General features: G+C 44.2%; 1 protein-coding gene across 2 annotated transcripts in view; it reads left to right on the top strand.

Moving 5' to 3' along the window:
* The window catches only part of SCARF2 (scavenger receptor class F member 2), a 37393-nt gene that overhangs the window by 15811 nt on the left and 6025 nt on the right, over positions 1-15557 (top strand). For both annotated transcript variants that reach the window (XM_060785347.2, XM_060785348.2), the window contains 7 exons: positions 920-1021; positions 4542-5061; positions 6725-6943; positions 7361-7489; positions 13732-13835; positions 13976-14093; positions 14330-14448. In XM_060785347.2, coding sequence (XP_060641330.2) covers positions 920-1021; positions 4542-5061; positions 6725-6943; positions 7361-7489; positions 13732-13835; positions 13976-14093; positions 14330-14448 — 1311 coding nt within the window. The remainder of the gene's footprint in view (positions 1-919; positions 1022-4541; positions 5062-6724; positions 6944-7360; positions 7490-13731; positions 13836-13975; positions 14094-14329; positions 14449-15557) is intronic.

Below are 15557 nucleotides of genomic sequence, written 5' to 3'. Positions count from 1 at the left end.
CCTAACTGGCTGTCTGCTAACCGTCTCTCTGTGCCTTTCTAGATTTCTCTCAAGTGTCCTTCTTGGGGCTTTCTGGGACCTTCTACCTCGTTCCTCACCACCTCTATGTTGGGGACTGTGCTCACAGATGTCCGTATGGTGGTGGGTCTCAAGAAAACGAAAGGGTTTTCTATATCCGTGGTGCATTCCTGGTTCTTGCTCAGAAGCAAGGATTCCAAACTTGCCAAAGGATGCTTCTTGGAGCATTGCTTTCTCTTTGGGTCCTCTCCTTGTGACCTTCTTTTCTTACCCACACTCAATTTGGAAGATGCCAACTGGCTGCCCGCAGTTGCCTCATGTTCTCATGGAGAAAACCTGATGCTGTAAGTCCAGGGCATATCTGGGGGGGGGGGGGGGGAGCGTGTTTGGGTGGAAGAGTATGATACAGAGATCTCCGCAGGACAACTAAATGCCAACAAATCCTATGGACAGAATCTCTAGGTTTTCCTCAGAAACTTATTTAGGGTCTTCCCAAGGGGAGCATCGCCAACTTAGTGGACCACCAATGCCCAACCATTCCCAGAGAGCAGTGGATATATCCCAAGACACACTACAGTTAGTGTTGCCAAGTCAAGACTTTCCAAGACCTAAGATTTCAGGGCCAAAACCAAAGGCCTAGAGCCGACTCTCTAGTGATAGCCCTAGTGATGTGGCAAAGTTGATGTTATGGGGAGCAGCCCCTAGCAATGAGATGTTAAGTAACAACCACGTGTGCACAAAATGCACCATTTGATTTATTGCAGGGAAATGTATCTGCCCATGCTTTCAAGGCAGTGCTCTCCCCCTGAGATTCCTCCCTGTGCCCTGAGAACTAGGGAATGGGGAACCCTAAGTGAGGTCCACCATTTGCTCATGTTGTTGCTCTTCTCTTCCCTTGTAGCCGTGTGTGAGGGGAACTTCACTTGCACAGACAACGAGGTGTGCGTGAGGCCCAATGAGTGTCGTTGCCGCCATGGGTACTTTGGTGCCAACTGTGAAACCAGTGAGTACAAGAAACGCCAGGAAGTGAAATGTGCTGGGGACTCTGCTGGCATTGACGCTTGCAGAAATGGAAGATACCCAGAATTGTATCATGCTACGTAATGGTCGCAAAACGATTTCACCATGGAATCCTAGGATGTGTAGTTTATTCCTGGTTGTTTACCTTCAAGTCGTTTCCTAAGGTGAACCAGTGCTCAGACCTAAAAGGAATCACTTTGGGGGAGGATACATCCTGACATGGGGGCTAATGACCTATGCCACTAGGAGAGGTGTTGAGCCCTATGATTTATCTTCCATGTTCTGTCACTAATACCCACTTTTGTTTTGTTTCAGTTTTATTTATTTTTTAAACTATGAAAAAAATAAGTAAGCAAATACTTAACTGGAAAAATTGGAATTGGGATATCACAACCAGAATCAAGGTTTGCAAAATGAAGATTCTACTCAAGATATTGTTCCTTTTTCAAACACTACTATTTAATAGTCCATCCAGAATAATAAAGAAATGGGACAACTCAATTAAATGTTGGATAGCAGGGGCTAACAAGAGTAGAATCTCTCATTGGATATTATACTCGCCAGAAGAGAATGAATGTTGGGGAGCCCTAAACTCACAGAGTTATTTCGAGGCATTCCAATTAGTGAGATTATTGGAATTGGATTTGGACAAATCAAAAAGATGGGCAAGATTGGAGAAATTAATCCCTTAATTAAGAGAAAGGTAGATTAAGGGAAAGGTAGATCAGTGGTTCTCAACCTTCCTAATACTGTGACCCCTTAATACAGTTCTTCATGTTGTGGTGACCCCCAACCATAAAATCACTGTATTTTCTGGCGTATAAGACTACTTTTTAACTCAGGAAAACATTCTCAAAAGTCAGGGGTCATCTTATACGCCAGGTATCATCTTATAGGGCAGGTGCTGAAGCTCCGAGCCGGACTGGAGAATCTTCGGTCGCCACATATTGTGGGGGGAGCTAAAAAACGGCCCCGGCCGCATCCCCGCCATATGCAGCGACCATATGAAAGCAGCAAGGGCAGCGCTGTGCAAGTACAATAGAAGAAAATCCTCTCACCAGGATTTGTGGAAAGAAGTGACGTAATGTGGTCTTGATGACAAGGTGAGGGGGCGCCTAACTGGGAAGGTGTAAGTGAAGGGCGGAGCAAGCAGCAAGCATACCGTATGCCAAAGGTATGGAAAAAAGAGATACAGCGGCTCTGTGACCAGAAAAACACACTTCTTTCACCTGTCTGGCCTGCCCTTGCCACCGTACCTCCTTCTCTGCCTCTCAGATCTCGCTCCTGTGGACTGCAGTGAAATGGCGCAGGCACGCATGTGCGAGATCTGAGAGGCAGAGAAGGAGGTACAGTAATAGGAAAATTACCATATTGAAATCAAATCTGATGTTTCTTAAATTTTTATTTGGTGTGCATTGGAAGAGGGGTAGTCTTATACAGTGAGTATTTCCCAAACTCAATATTGTAACTGGAAAAGTTGGGGGTCGTCTTATACGTCCAGTCATCTTATACGCTGGAAAATATGTTATTTTTGTTGCTACTCCATAACTGTAATTTTGCTACTGTTATGAAGCATCATGTAAATATCTGATATGCAGGATGCATTTTCATTCACTGGACCAAATTTGGCACAAATACCCGATACTCCCAAATTTAAATACTGGTGGGGTTGTGGAGGGATTGATTTTGTCATTTGGGAGTTGTAGTTGCTGGGATTTATAGTTCACCTACAATCTAAGAGCATTCTGAACCCCACCAAAGATTGAACTGAACCAAACTTGGCACACAGAACTCCCATGACCAACAGAAAATACTGGAAGAGTTTGGTGGGCATTGATTTGAGTTTTGGAGTTGTAGTTCACCTCCATCCAGAGAGCACTGTGAACTCAAATAATGATGGATCTGGACCAAATCCTCAATATGCCCAAATGCGGACATTGGTGGAGTTTGGGGTAAATAAACCTTGACATTTGGGAGTTGTAATTTCTGGAATTTATAGTTCATCTATAATCAAAGAGACCCTTGAACCACATAAACAATAGAATTGGGCCAAACTTCCCACACAGAACCCCCAGGACTGACAAAAAATACTGTGTTCTCTGATAGTCTTTGTCAACCGCTCTGACACCTCCTCACGACCCCCCCCCCCCCAGGTTAGATCCCGACCCCCAGGTTAGATACAAGGATGTGACAGGCCAGTGCACCTGCCTACCCTGGATGGCGAGGCGCTACCCCGTCATCATTGGTAAAGAGTCTGGGAGTCCTTTTGGACCCTCCGCTGACGATGGAGACCCAGGTCTCCGCCATTAGCAGAACCGCCTTCTTTCATCTGTGGCAGGCTAGACAGCTGGCCCCCTACCTGTCCAGGGACGACCTAGCTACAGTGATCCAGGCTACAGTCATCTCAAGACTGGACTACTGTAACACCCTCTACATTGGCCTTCCTCTGTCGGTGATTCGGAAGCTCAAGTTGGTACAAAATGCAGCTGCTCGGCTTCTTGCGGGAATTCCGATGAGATGCCACATAACACCAATCTTACTACAGCTGCATTGGTTACCAATTGAGCACCAGATCACTTTCAAAGTGATGGTACTCACCTTTAAGGCCTTGCATGGTCTGGGGCCGATGTACCTGAGGGACCGCCTCATCCCCTAACAACCCCAAAGATCCCTCCGTTCCGAGGACCAAAATCTATTGGAAATTCCCAGTGTCAAGACCTTGTGTCTAACAGCAACCAGGCGCAGAGCCTTCACAGCATGGCACCATCACTCTGGAGTACTTTGCCACCTGAAGTCCGTGCCCTGCGGGACCTATCAGCTTTCCGCAGGGCATGTAAGACATACCTGTTTCGACAGGCCTATGATCTTTGATATTGTTGCCAGAAGGCTGAGAGGGACAGTATACAATACAGTAAGTAAATAAATAAATAAATGAAAATGGCAAAGTATATTTCCGATATATAAAAAAGATAGAACCGTAGAGTTGAAAGAGACCTTGTGGGCCATGCAGTCCAACCCCCTGCCAAGAAGCAGGAAAATCATATCTAAAGCAGTCCTATTGGATCTGCTTTCAATAGGACTAATGAATCATTTAAAAGGTCAGATATTTGGGAAACTGATAAATTATATGAAACAGAATAGAATAACAAAACTTGGCGAGTTATTAAGCTCTGATAGATCAATAAAAAAAATGGGAGGAGTTAAAGAATAAGTGTGGAGAAAGAAACTGGTTGTTATGGCATGGAATGAGCCAGAGAATAATAGAATGGAAAAGAAAGCCCAGAAGCAAACTGAGACCAAATTTTAAAATGGAAATTTGAGAAAGAGAAAGGAATTGGAGCATTTATACATTAAAAATGAAACACACACACACACAACATGAAACACACTTTGAGATATGGAAGGACAAATTAAAATATAAGGAGAATGAGATTGAGATTTGGATGAGAGCAATTAAGGAAATTGAATGTTTTTGTTTGTTTCTTTGTTTTGTCATGCTCCAGAGTGCCCCCGCCAGTTCTGGGGCCCAGACTGCAAGGAGATGTGCCGCTGCCACCCCAATGGGCAGTGCGAGGACGTGACGGGCCAGTGCACCTGCAACGCCAACCGCTGGGGGCCCAAGTGCGAGAATGCCTGCTTGTGCAAGCACGGCAAGTGCGACCAGAAGACGGGCAAGTGCACCTGCGAGCCCAACTGGTGGGGCCCCCAGTGCGCCAGCGCCTGCTACTGCAGCCTCAACTCCCAGTGCGATCAGCTGACTGGTACCTGTAACTGCCAGCCTGGCTGGTGGGGCCGAAGCTGCAACAACCAATGCGCCTGCAATAACTCTCCCTGTGAGCAGTTCACGGGGCGATGCCAGTGTCGTGGGCGTACCTTTGGGCCCCGCTGTGACCGCTACTGCCAGTGTCACATGGGCAAGTGCAACCAGGTGGACGGGACATGCACCTGTGATCCAGGCTACCGGGGAAAGTTCTGTCGCGAGCCATGCCCAGCTGGCTTCTATGGGCAAGGCTGCAGGAGGAGGTGAGGGAAGACTCCTTGGGCAGGGAGGGATGTAGTGGATTTGGGGCTCACAGAGTTGAAGTCTAAGAATTTTGATCCCTGGCCACCCCACTCAGATTCCCCTGTTCCCTTGGAAGTTTAGCTGCAGGGTTCAAATGGTTTCCAAGCAGCAACATATAATGGCCTATCCCTGTTTTAATCCAAACTGGGTCAGAATCTGAGTCGGAAATGGAGTCAGAAGCCATTTTCTTCAGCTGGCATCTGTATTTATTTGCGGTATTTATATTTATATACCGCCCTTCTCAACCCCGAAGACATAGAAACGTGCCAACTCCTGCTTCATAATCACAACATTAAAAGCCCAGTCTATTTATCATTTATTTATTTATGCCACCCTTCTCAACCCGAAGGGAGAGCCCCCGGTGGCGCAGTGGGTTAAACCCCTGTATCAGCAGGACTGAAGACTGACAGGTCACAGGTTCGAATCCAGGGAGAGGCGGATGAGCTCCCTCTATCAGCTCCAGCTCCTCATGCGGGGACATGAGAGAAGCCTCCCACAAGGATGATGAAGCGTCCCCTGGGCAACGTCCTTGCAGACGGCCAATTCTCTCACACCAGAAGCGACTTGCAGTTTCTCAAGTCGCTCCTGACACGACAAAAAAAACAAACCAAAAGGGACTCAGAGTGGCTTACAAGTTATATGTACATACAATATATTATATTATTAGCATAGCACAATATTAGTATTATATAATACAATATTGAAGTATACCACTATACTGCAATATTATTAGTAATATTATATGTAATATAAATATAAAATTATTATATTGTATTATTATTAACATTATATTATATTACATTATAATATTATCAATATTATATGTGTATACAATATATTATGTTATTAACACAGCACAATATTAGTATTATATGTTAGTATATTGTACTATACCACTATACCATAATATTATTAGTAATATTACATGTAATATGAGATATAAAATTATTATATTGTATTATTATTAGTATTATATTGCATTACATTATAATATTATCAATATTATATGCGTATACAATATATTATTAGCACAGTGCAATATTAGTATTATATATTACTATATTGTACTATGCCACTATACTGTAATATTATTAGTAATATTATTATTAGTCTATCATATATTTTCTTTCATAGGAATGTAGGTAAGTTTTTTGGTTCTGAAATTTCCCCCAGGTCACTATATTTCATGGCCTCCCAATCTACATCACCTTCTGATTCATTTGTCATGTTGTGTGTTTGTGAAATGCCTTGTGCTGTTATATCACTACAATTAAATTATTAGTAATGAATATGTGCCTTTTATGGAGGACCCAAATAGTCGCAAAACAGAGACGACAGGGTCAAACTCTGTAGTCCTGGCTTCACTCTCATGTCTTTTAAGGTGTGTTGGTCTCAAGTGGGCAAGACCTGTTGGCCTTACAAAACACCCGCTCTGATAAATGTTTTTTATTGAGGAAGAACAAGACAAGTGCTGGCATTTTTAAGACAGCAAGTTCATCAGCAATTCAGATGATGTCGTTTTGGAATGCGCAGTTCTGGATTTAGGAATAAATGCCAGCCTGTAGTTGGTATGAGAGGCACCACAAACTATTCTCTCCATGGACCCCTTTGTGGCTTTTCTAGGTGCGGACAGTGCAAGGAGCTGCAGCCCTGCACCATTGTGGATGGCCGCTGCCTGGCATGCGAGGCAGGCTGGAATGGGACCAAGTGCGACCAGATTTGCTCCCCGGGCTTCTACGGCGAAGGCTGCGACCAGATCTGTCCCCCTTGTAAGGAGGGCCATACTTGCAACCACGTCAACGGCAAGTGTCCTCATTGCAATCCTGGCAGGATTGGAGACAGGTATGTTCGGTGGACTCACAGTCATTGGCTCCATTTGCACTGGGTTTATTTGGTAGCTGGAAGTATGGTTGAGAAAGGAAAGAATATTGTCAGTTGCCCAAGATAGCTTGCTGCCCTGTTTCAAGCAGCAAAATATATTGGACTGGTCCCGGAAATAGCTACAGTGTGCAGTACTGTTGTGTGGTTTGGATATAGCCTTTTAATGAATAAGGGCTTTCACTTTAGGAATGGTTAAATTGCCTTGTAGGTAACGTTGTCGTAGGGTTACTTTGGAAGATGCTTTGATATAGCTTTTAATCTGTATGATTTTAGACTGCGGGAGACCATTGTCAACACCCGTTGTTAGGACCAAGGTGGGGTGGATGGATGGATAGATTTTGCTTATCTAACCAACTCTTTCTTGCCCTTTGGTCACAGGTGCGAAACCAAATGCAGCAATGGGACATATGGGGATAGCTGCTCCTTTTTCTGCGGTGAATGCTACAACGGAGAGTGCCATTTTGAGACCGGACATTGCCTCTGCTGGCCGGGATACCGTGGCATTTCGTAAGTAATGGCATTGGAGTCCAGTTGGTCAAATTATTTCCTGGGTTATCATTGTAGATCCCAATTATATCCCAATAGTGGCTCCCTTTAACAATGAGAATACGGGTGGAATTGCAGTACAGTGGGACCCCTGTAAGCAGGCATGTAGCCGGGGGGGGGGGGGGGGCTTGAGGGGCTTCAGACCCCCCGAAATTCTAATGGTGGTTCGCGAAAAGGCCTTACTGGTGCATTATTTAAACTGTTACGTTTATTCATATCATGATCTGATCACCATACTCAATATATCCCTTATGCATGGGGGTATTATTGGGGTAATGATACAAAAGGTTTGCTAGGGTAGACCCTCTTTCACTCAGACTCAGCCCCCCCCCCCGAAACTCAGCCCCCCGAAACCCCCCCTGAAAAAACTCCCCCCCCCCCCGAATCGAAATCCTGGCTACGGGCCTGCCTGTAAGCAATATCTGCAGGATTTGAAATCCTGGAGGACTCTAATGTCTTCTGGGTCTCTAGTCCAATGCTCACTGCGCCTTGCCGCCTTTGGTGTTGCAACTGTAAAAAAAACTTTCTTTCAACTTTGTGACTTTTGTCCGAGTTTCTCTGGTTCACTAAGAGGGAAAGCTGCTCTGGAAGCGTGTTGCCTTCCTCCTTCATTTGAGCTGCCAATCTATGTCATGTGCCTCCAAAGCATTAGTCACTGCTGGCTCATTCCCCTTTAATGGGACAAGCCTCGTATTATTTCCCCTTTTTTCACTCAATTTCAGCACAGCAAGCAAATCTCAACCTCTTGCATACCATGTCTGTTTGGGAAAGAATGCGTGTCTCTTTCCAAATGAGCACTCCAACCAAACGTCATTGATCTCCCAAAGACATGTTGGGTTGGATCACAAAGACCATAACCCCCTGTTTCTTTGGGAAGGGGGGAAATCACCAAAGAGGAATTCAAACAAATAATTATCAACAACAACCAACTTTATTACAGTCCATGGACCTGCATCTGTTAAATAGATAACATACAAGAGTTAACAGATCACTTGTATCTGGGGAAATATACTATACAGGCATATACTGCACAGTGTCAGGTAATACCCTGGTCAGAGACTAGGCTGTTTCTCAGGAATGGTTAGACAATCGGGTAAGGATTGGGTGTAGGAGTTGGCCTCTTTGATCTGAGTAATAATGACAATGCAACAAGATGTGTTCTAATGATGCTATTTCATTACCACCACACGGGCATAATCTTTGGGAGTAGGGGATGCCAGATAGCCTGCCATTTAGCAGCTCTGATGGAAATGCATTTAGTATCAAAAATGCATATACAATGACCCCACTAAGGCTGAAGTATCCACTAACTTGAAGACCAAGATGAAGCTATTGCAAGAATTACAGTGGAGTTTTTACTGGGACCAATAGTTAAGTATTATACCACCCTTCTCAACCCCGGGTTCAAATCTTCCACAGGACATTTATTTGTAAGGAAGAGGTTCGTAAGGCTAAGGCACAAAATGAACTCAGGCTTGCCAGAGAGATTAAAACCAATCAAAAGGAGTTGCTTGGTTATGTCAGTAGAAAAAGGAAATGGTAGGGTTTCTGCGAGGAGAAGGTGGTTAACTGCTAACGGGATAGGGAAAAGGTAGATGCAAGGAATGCTGTGGATGGAGCATACCTTGATTTCAGGAAGGTGTTCAACAGGGCATAGGGTTACAGCCTGTGTTAGATGGGGTTACACTCCCCCTGAAGATGCAGGTTCGCAGCTTGAGAGTGATCCTGGACTCCTCGCTGAGCCTGGAACCCCAGGTCTCGGAGGTGGCCGGGAGAGTTTTTGTATAGTTAAAACTTGTGTGCCAGCTGCGCTTGAACCTTGGAAAGTCTGATCTGGCCACAGTGGTCCATGCTCTTGTCACATCCTGAATAGATTACTACAATGCGCTCTACATGGGTTTGCCTTTGAAGACTGTTCGGAAATTGCAATTAGTCCAACGGGCAGCAGCTAGATTACTCACCGGAGCATCATTCAGGGAGCATACCACCTCTCTGTTATGACATCTCCACTGGCTGCTGATCCAATTTCGAGCACAATTCAAAGCGCTGGTTTTGACCTATAAAACCCTACATGGCTTCAGTCCAGCGTACCTGTCCAAACGTATCTCCTTCTACGTCCCACCTCGGAGTTTAAGATCTTCTGGGGAGGCCCTTCTCTCGGCCCCGCCTCTGTCTCAAACACGTTTGGTGGGGACAAGGGACAGAGCCTTTTCAGTGGTGGCCCCCTGCCTGTGGAATTCACTCCCCGGGGAAATTAAGTCATCGTCATCCCTCCTCACCTTTAGAAAGAAGGTAAAAACGTGGATGTGGGACCAGGCCTTCGGGCAATTAGGCGGAAAGGACAATTAACAATGTGGACAATGGCTTGGAAATGGATTATGGATAAGTTAAATGGAGTTCTCAATCATAGTATACGGCTAGATAAATGGCCACCAGACTGGTAATAGCTCAGTGGATTGTAAGTATATTGTTTTAATGTTTTATGGTTAATGTTTGTATGCTTCTAACTATTATAATTATTGCTGTTTGTATTTTATTATGCGGCATCGAATTGTTGCCAATTGGAAGCCGCCTTGAGTCCCTCCAGGGGTTGAGAAGGGAGGGGTAAAAGTATTCAAAATAAATAAATAAATAAAGTCACTTGCATGCAAACTAGTCAAATGTGAGCTAGACAATACTACTATTCAGGGATCTGTAATTGGTTAAGTGACTGAACCCAAAGGGTGCTTCTCCCCAATGGTTCCTCTTCATCCTGGAAAGAAGTGACTAGTGGAGTGCCATGAAGAGGGTTGAGTCCTGGGCCCAGTTCTGTTCAACATCTCTATTCATAACTTGGATGAAGGTTTAGAGGGCGCACTTATCACGTTTGCAGATGACACCAGATTAGGAGGGATATTAGCTAATACTCCAGAGGACAGGATCAGAGTTCAGATTAGAGAGCTGATTGGCCAAAACTGACAAAATGAACTTCAACATGGACAAATGTAAGACACGACACTTAGGCAGAAAAAATGAAATGCAAAGATACAGGATGGGTGATGCCTGGCTCGACAACAGTCCATGTGAGAAAGATCTTGGAGTCTTCGTGGACAGGAAGGTGAATGTGAACCAACAATATGATGCAGCAGCTTTAAAAGCCAATGGATTTTGGGCTGCATCGAAAGGAGTCTAGTGTCCAGATTGAGGGAAATCCTGGTGCCACTCTATTCTGCTTTGGTCAGGCTTCACCTGGAATACTGTGGTGGAGGCTCCTTCTTTGGAGGCTTTTAAACAGAGGCTGGATGGCCATCTGTCAGGGGTGCTTTGAATGCAATTTTCCTGATTCTTGGCAGGGGATTGGACTGGATGGTCCACATGGCCTCTTCCAACTCTAGAATTCTATTATTCTACGGTGTCCACTTCTGAGCACCATAGTTCAAAAGAGATATTGACTCTAAGCTGGAAGGTGCCCAGAGGAGAGCAACTAAAATGGTCAAAGGTCTGGAGACCATGTATAATCCCTCTGAGGAGCATCTTAAAGAACTGGGTCTGTTTAACCTGCAGAAGAGAAGGTTGAGAGGAGATATGAGAGCCATATATATAAATATGTGAAAGGCTATCCTAAGGAGGAAAAAGCAGGCTAGGTTCTTGCTATACTTGAAACTAGAACTAGGAGCAATGGGTACAAATTACAAGAAAGGAGATTCCACTAGAACATGAGGATGAACTTCCTGACTGTAAGAAGAGCTGTTCAACAGTGGAAAGCTCCTTCCTTGGAAACTTTTAAACAGAGGCTGGATAATATAATATATTGTATGTACATATAATATTGATCTTGATAAAATAGTGAAGAGTAGAGACATCACACTGGCAATGAAGATCCGCATAGTTAAAGCAATGGTATTCCCCATAGTCACCTACGGATGTGAGAGCTGGACCATAGGGAAGGCTGAGCGAAGGAAGATAGATGCTTTTGAACTGTGGTGTTGGAGGAAAGTTCTGAGAGTGCCTTGGACCACCAGAAGATCCAACCAGTCCATATTTCAAGAAATAAAGCCTGACTGCTCATTGGAGGGAAGAAAAGTAGAGGCCAAAATGAAGTGCTTTGGCCACATCATGAGAAGAAAGGAAAGCTTAGAGAAGAGTATGATGCTGGGGGAAATGGAAGGAAAAAGGAAGAGGATGGTATGGTATCCGTGAAGTGACTGGATTGACCTTGAAGGAGCTGGGGGTGGTGACGACCAACAGGGAGCTCTGGCATGGACTGGTCCATGAAGTCACGAAGAGTTGGAAACGACTGAACAAATGAACAACAACAAGAACATATAATATTGATACTATTATAATGTAATACAATATAACACTAATAATAATACAATATAATAATTGTATATTATATAATGCATGTAATATTACTAATAATATTGCAGTATAGTCATATAGTACAATATAGTAATATATAATACTAATATTTGCTGTGCTAATAACATAATATATAGTATACACATATAATATTGATAATATTATAATGTAATACAATATAATACTAATAATAAAATATAATAATTTTATGTTTCATATTACATGTAATATTACTAATAATATTTCAGTATAATGGTATACTACAATATAGTATTATATAATACAAATATTGTGCTATGCTAATAATATGTATAATATATTGTATGTACATATAACTTGTAAGTCGCTCTGAGTCCCCTTCGGGGTGAGAAGGGTGGGATATAAATGTTGTAAATAAATAAATAAATAGTCTCTTCCAACTCTATTATTCTGTGATTCTATGATGGGCATTCTGGTTCAACTTGTGTAGAGTGGTTTATTGGAGGTTCTCAAGAAGAAGCTTGTTTTGGCACAGCTCTCTAATAGAATGGCAGGAGAAAAAGGAGATTTTGAATTGCCACCCAAATCCCTTGTGAAATAGAGCTCTGAGAGCCCAGCTGCTCCATGGCTTCCATCGTCTCTTTGCCCATTGGCACGTGGCGTGGCAGCGGTCAGGGAGCCAGGCCAAGGGGGAAAGCTTTGGATGTTCAAGAGGCATGAAAAGCTGGCGGCCAGAGAGCCTCGGCAGCTGCTTTCGGCCAAAGCACGCCAAGCAGCTGTGCCTCGGGTTGTGCTGAAATCTTGCCCGTGGAAGGATAGGAAACCCTGCACCCAGATAGTGCGCAAGTTCAGGTCGATCCTGCCCCCCAAAATATAGCATCCTAGACAAACAAGCCACTTCATTAAGCGCAGATCGTCACTCCTCTCCGTGTAAACGCAGGGTTTTCCAAGCTCTGGGCCACTCAGCTTTTGGCTCTGTTGATTTGCCCGTTTTGGGAGCTGGGCCGAAATCTGGTTGGAAGTGATTTCATTAAAACAACACAGAGAAATAGCACCTTTTCAGCTTCCCAACAACAACAACAGCTAGAGTGGTGGGACAGATAAAGGCAATGGAATTGACAAGACTGAACTGGGTGCAAATTCCCATCTCATGGAAAAAAACATAACCCAACAAACCTGTGCCTAAGCCAGTGATGGGCAACCTTTTGAGCTTGGTGTGTCAAAATTTGCCAAAAACCTGAGCATAACTTGGATGGTGTGTCAACTTCGAGAAAAAAAACCCCATAATTTTGCAATATTTATAGTTTAAATAAGAAAAATGTATATTCCATGCTGAGTTATGGAGTGAACAATGCTCAGATGTGCAGATGTTAAATTTGTAGTGCCTTTTACAAATTTAAGGATGGAATTAGTTTGGCTCTTATAAGTTGTAGTTCTCTGTGTCTGCGTGTCATCAAAAATAGCCATGCGTGTCAGTGCTGACACACGTGTCATAGGTTCACCATCACGGGCCTAAGCTCTGCAGAAGTATGCAAAATGTTATCTTGCTATTTGTTGCAAACAGACACAAAACTTCCTGCCTGTTGCAATTATTGAAAATAAAGGAAGAATAGGAGTGAAAGATAAATAAAGGAACAAACAAACTTCCTCCATGGGGTGTAGCAAAAGCTGTCTTGGACACACTAACGTTTCATTGATCTGGATACTTTGTCACTTTGCTTTCCATTAGACACACGGACTCTTTCAGGGTTCCAAACACATTGTCCAACCAGACCCACACAAAATAGGTTCAGCCACTCAAGGTCCATTTGATACAGCAGTATGCCATCAAGAGGACTGGATCTCAAGTTGACTGAGATCCCTCTTCCTCTGTTTTTTCCCAGCTGTAACCTGACGTGCCAGACAGGCCAGTATGGCATGAATTGCGCTGAATCATGCAACTGCCACGAGGATTCGTGTGACCCCTTGACCGGAACCTGCCACATGGGTATGTTTGTAAAGCAAGGCGACGTTCTCCAGCACAGCTTTGGGGTTGCTTTGGCCTCTGGCCCCTGAGGATGGAAGTGTGAGCAGGATGTATTGACCAGACTCCTTCTGTGTCCCAATGGCATCTTGATTCCGTTTCAGAGGCCAACCAGCGGATGGGGGTCATTGGCGCCGGAGCCCTCTTGATTTTGCTGCTCACCCTCCTCCTCTCGCTTCTGTGCTGCTGTTGCGTTTGCCGCAAGAAGGACCAGGCTCGGGAGTAAGCATCGATGTGCGATTGGGGATGAGGAGGATGGGACAGTTTACTTTGAGGAGGGGTACATGGGTTATGAGGCTGCAACAAGATTCCAAACCTGGGAATGTTTCTATCTATCTATCTATCTATCTATCTATCTATCTATCTATCTATCTATCAACTTCTACCAAATGCAAGGAGGAAGGGAGGGAAGGGAAGCTCCCTCATCAAGTGTTTTCATAGTCTGACTTCCTTTCCAGCACCATACAGGACCCGACCCTCAAGAAGTCCCCGAGACGGCTCTGCGGCAGGTTCAGCCGAATCAGTATGAAGCTTCCCCGGATCCCTCTCCGCCGTCAGAAATTGCCCAAAGTTGTAGGTAAGAACCCCATCCACTGTTTCCATCATGCTTCTCTTCTATGGATGATCATCAGCTTGGAAGCTTTTATAAAGGAGGGCTGTGAAAATCTATTGAAGCAAGGTTATCAAGGCCTACAACTAGCAGCTATGGCTCTACATTGCTTTCCAGATCAATGGTGGCATCCTTTGTAGGACCAGGCTTTGGGGAACATGACCCAGAGGGTGCTACTCGCTTCATGTCCCATTGGTGGGTTATCCATGGGACCTTAGGTGTCTGTTGTAGGATCAGGATGCTGGACTATAACAGCCTTGTGTGACTCTTCTATTCTGGTTCTAGACAATCCTAGAACCTAGTTAATGTCAAGAATGTTCTCGCTAATGGTCTAGCACCACTGTCCGACTTATGGGCTCCCCATGGAAAACTGGTTGTCTATTGTGGGATCGGTATGCTGGCTTTGGATCTGACCCAACATTCCTCTATTCAAGCATAATAATAATAATACTTTATTTATATTTCACCTGATCTCCCCGAGGGGGCTCAGGGCAGATTCCAACATATATATATATATACAGATGCCGGCAAATATTCAATGCCTAGAAACAAAGACACAGACAAAGGCAAAGTCTTCCCCTTTCATCTCCGGCTCTAGGGAAGGTGCTCATCTCCATTTCCAAGCTGAGGAGCCTGCGTTGTCCGTAGACACCTCCTGGGTCATGTGGCTGACATGACTGCATGGAGCACATAGATTATACTAGAACCTAGTATCACAAATAGTGTCACTAATGGTCTACTGCCATTAGTCTGCTCTGGAGGCTTCCTGAAGGCAATGAGTTGTCCAGTGTGGAAATGGAATCTTGGACTAGATAGATTCAACATAGCTATTCTTTACAGTCTTCTATTCAGAAATACACTATTCTAGAACCAGGTTTGGATCAAGAATTGAGTTGCTAATGATGGACTACTATAATCCTTCTTGGGGCTTGCTGTGAGCATCTCTGTGGAAACACAACACTAGACACATGTGGTCTTGGGTCTGACCCCAGCATGGTTATCCTTTGCATTTAGGCATAGACTAGTCTATTTATCAAAAAAAAACCAGGCATGTGGTGATAGTGGGTATAACCATA

Source organism: Anolis sagrei, chromosome X, assembly GCF_037176765.1.
Source record: "Anolis sagrei isolate rAnoSag1 chromosome X, rAnoSag1.mat, whole genome shotgun sequence".
NCBI classification, from domain to species: Eukaryota; Metazoa; Chordata; class Lepidosauria; order Squamata; family Dactyloidae; genus Anolis; species Anolis sagrei.
The sequence above is the reverse complement of the archived record's forward strand: the minus strand, read 5'-3'. Positions and strand labels throughout refer to the sequence as shown.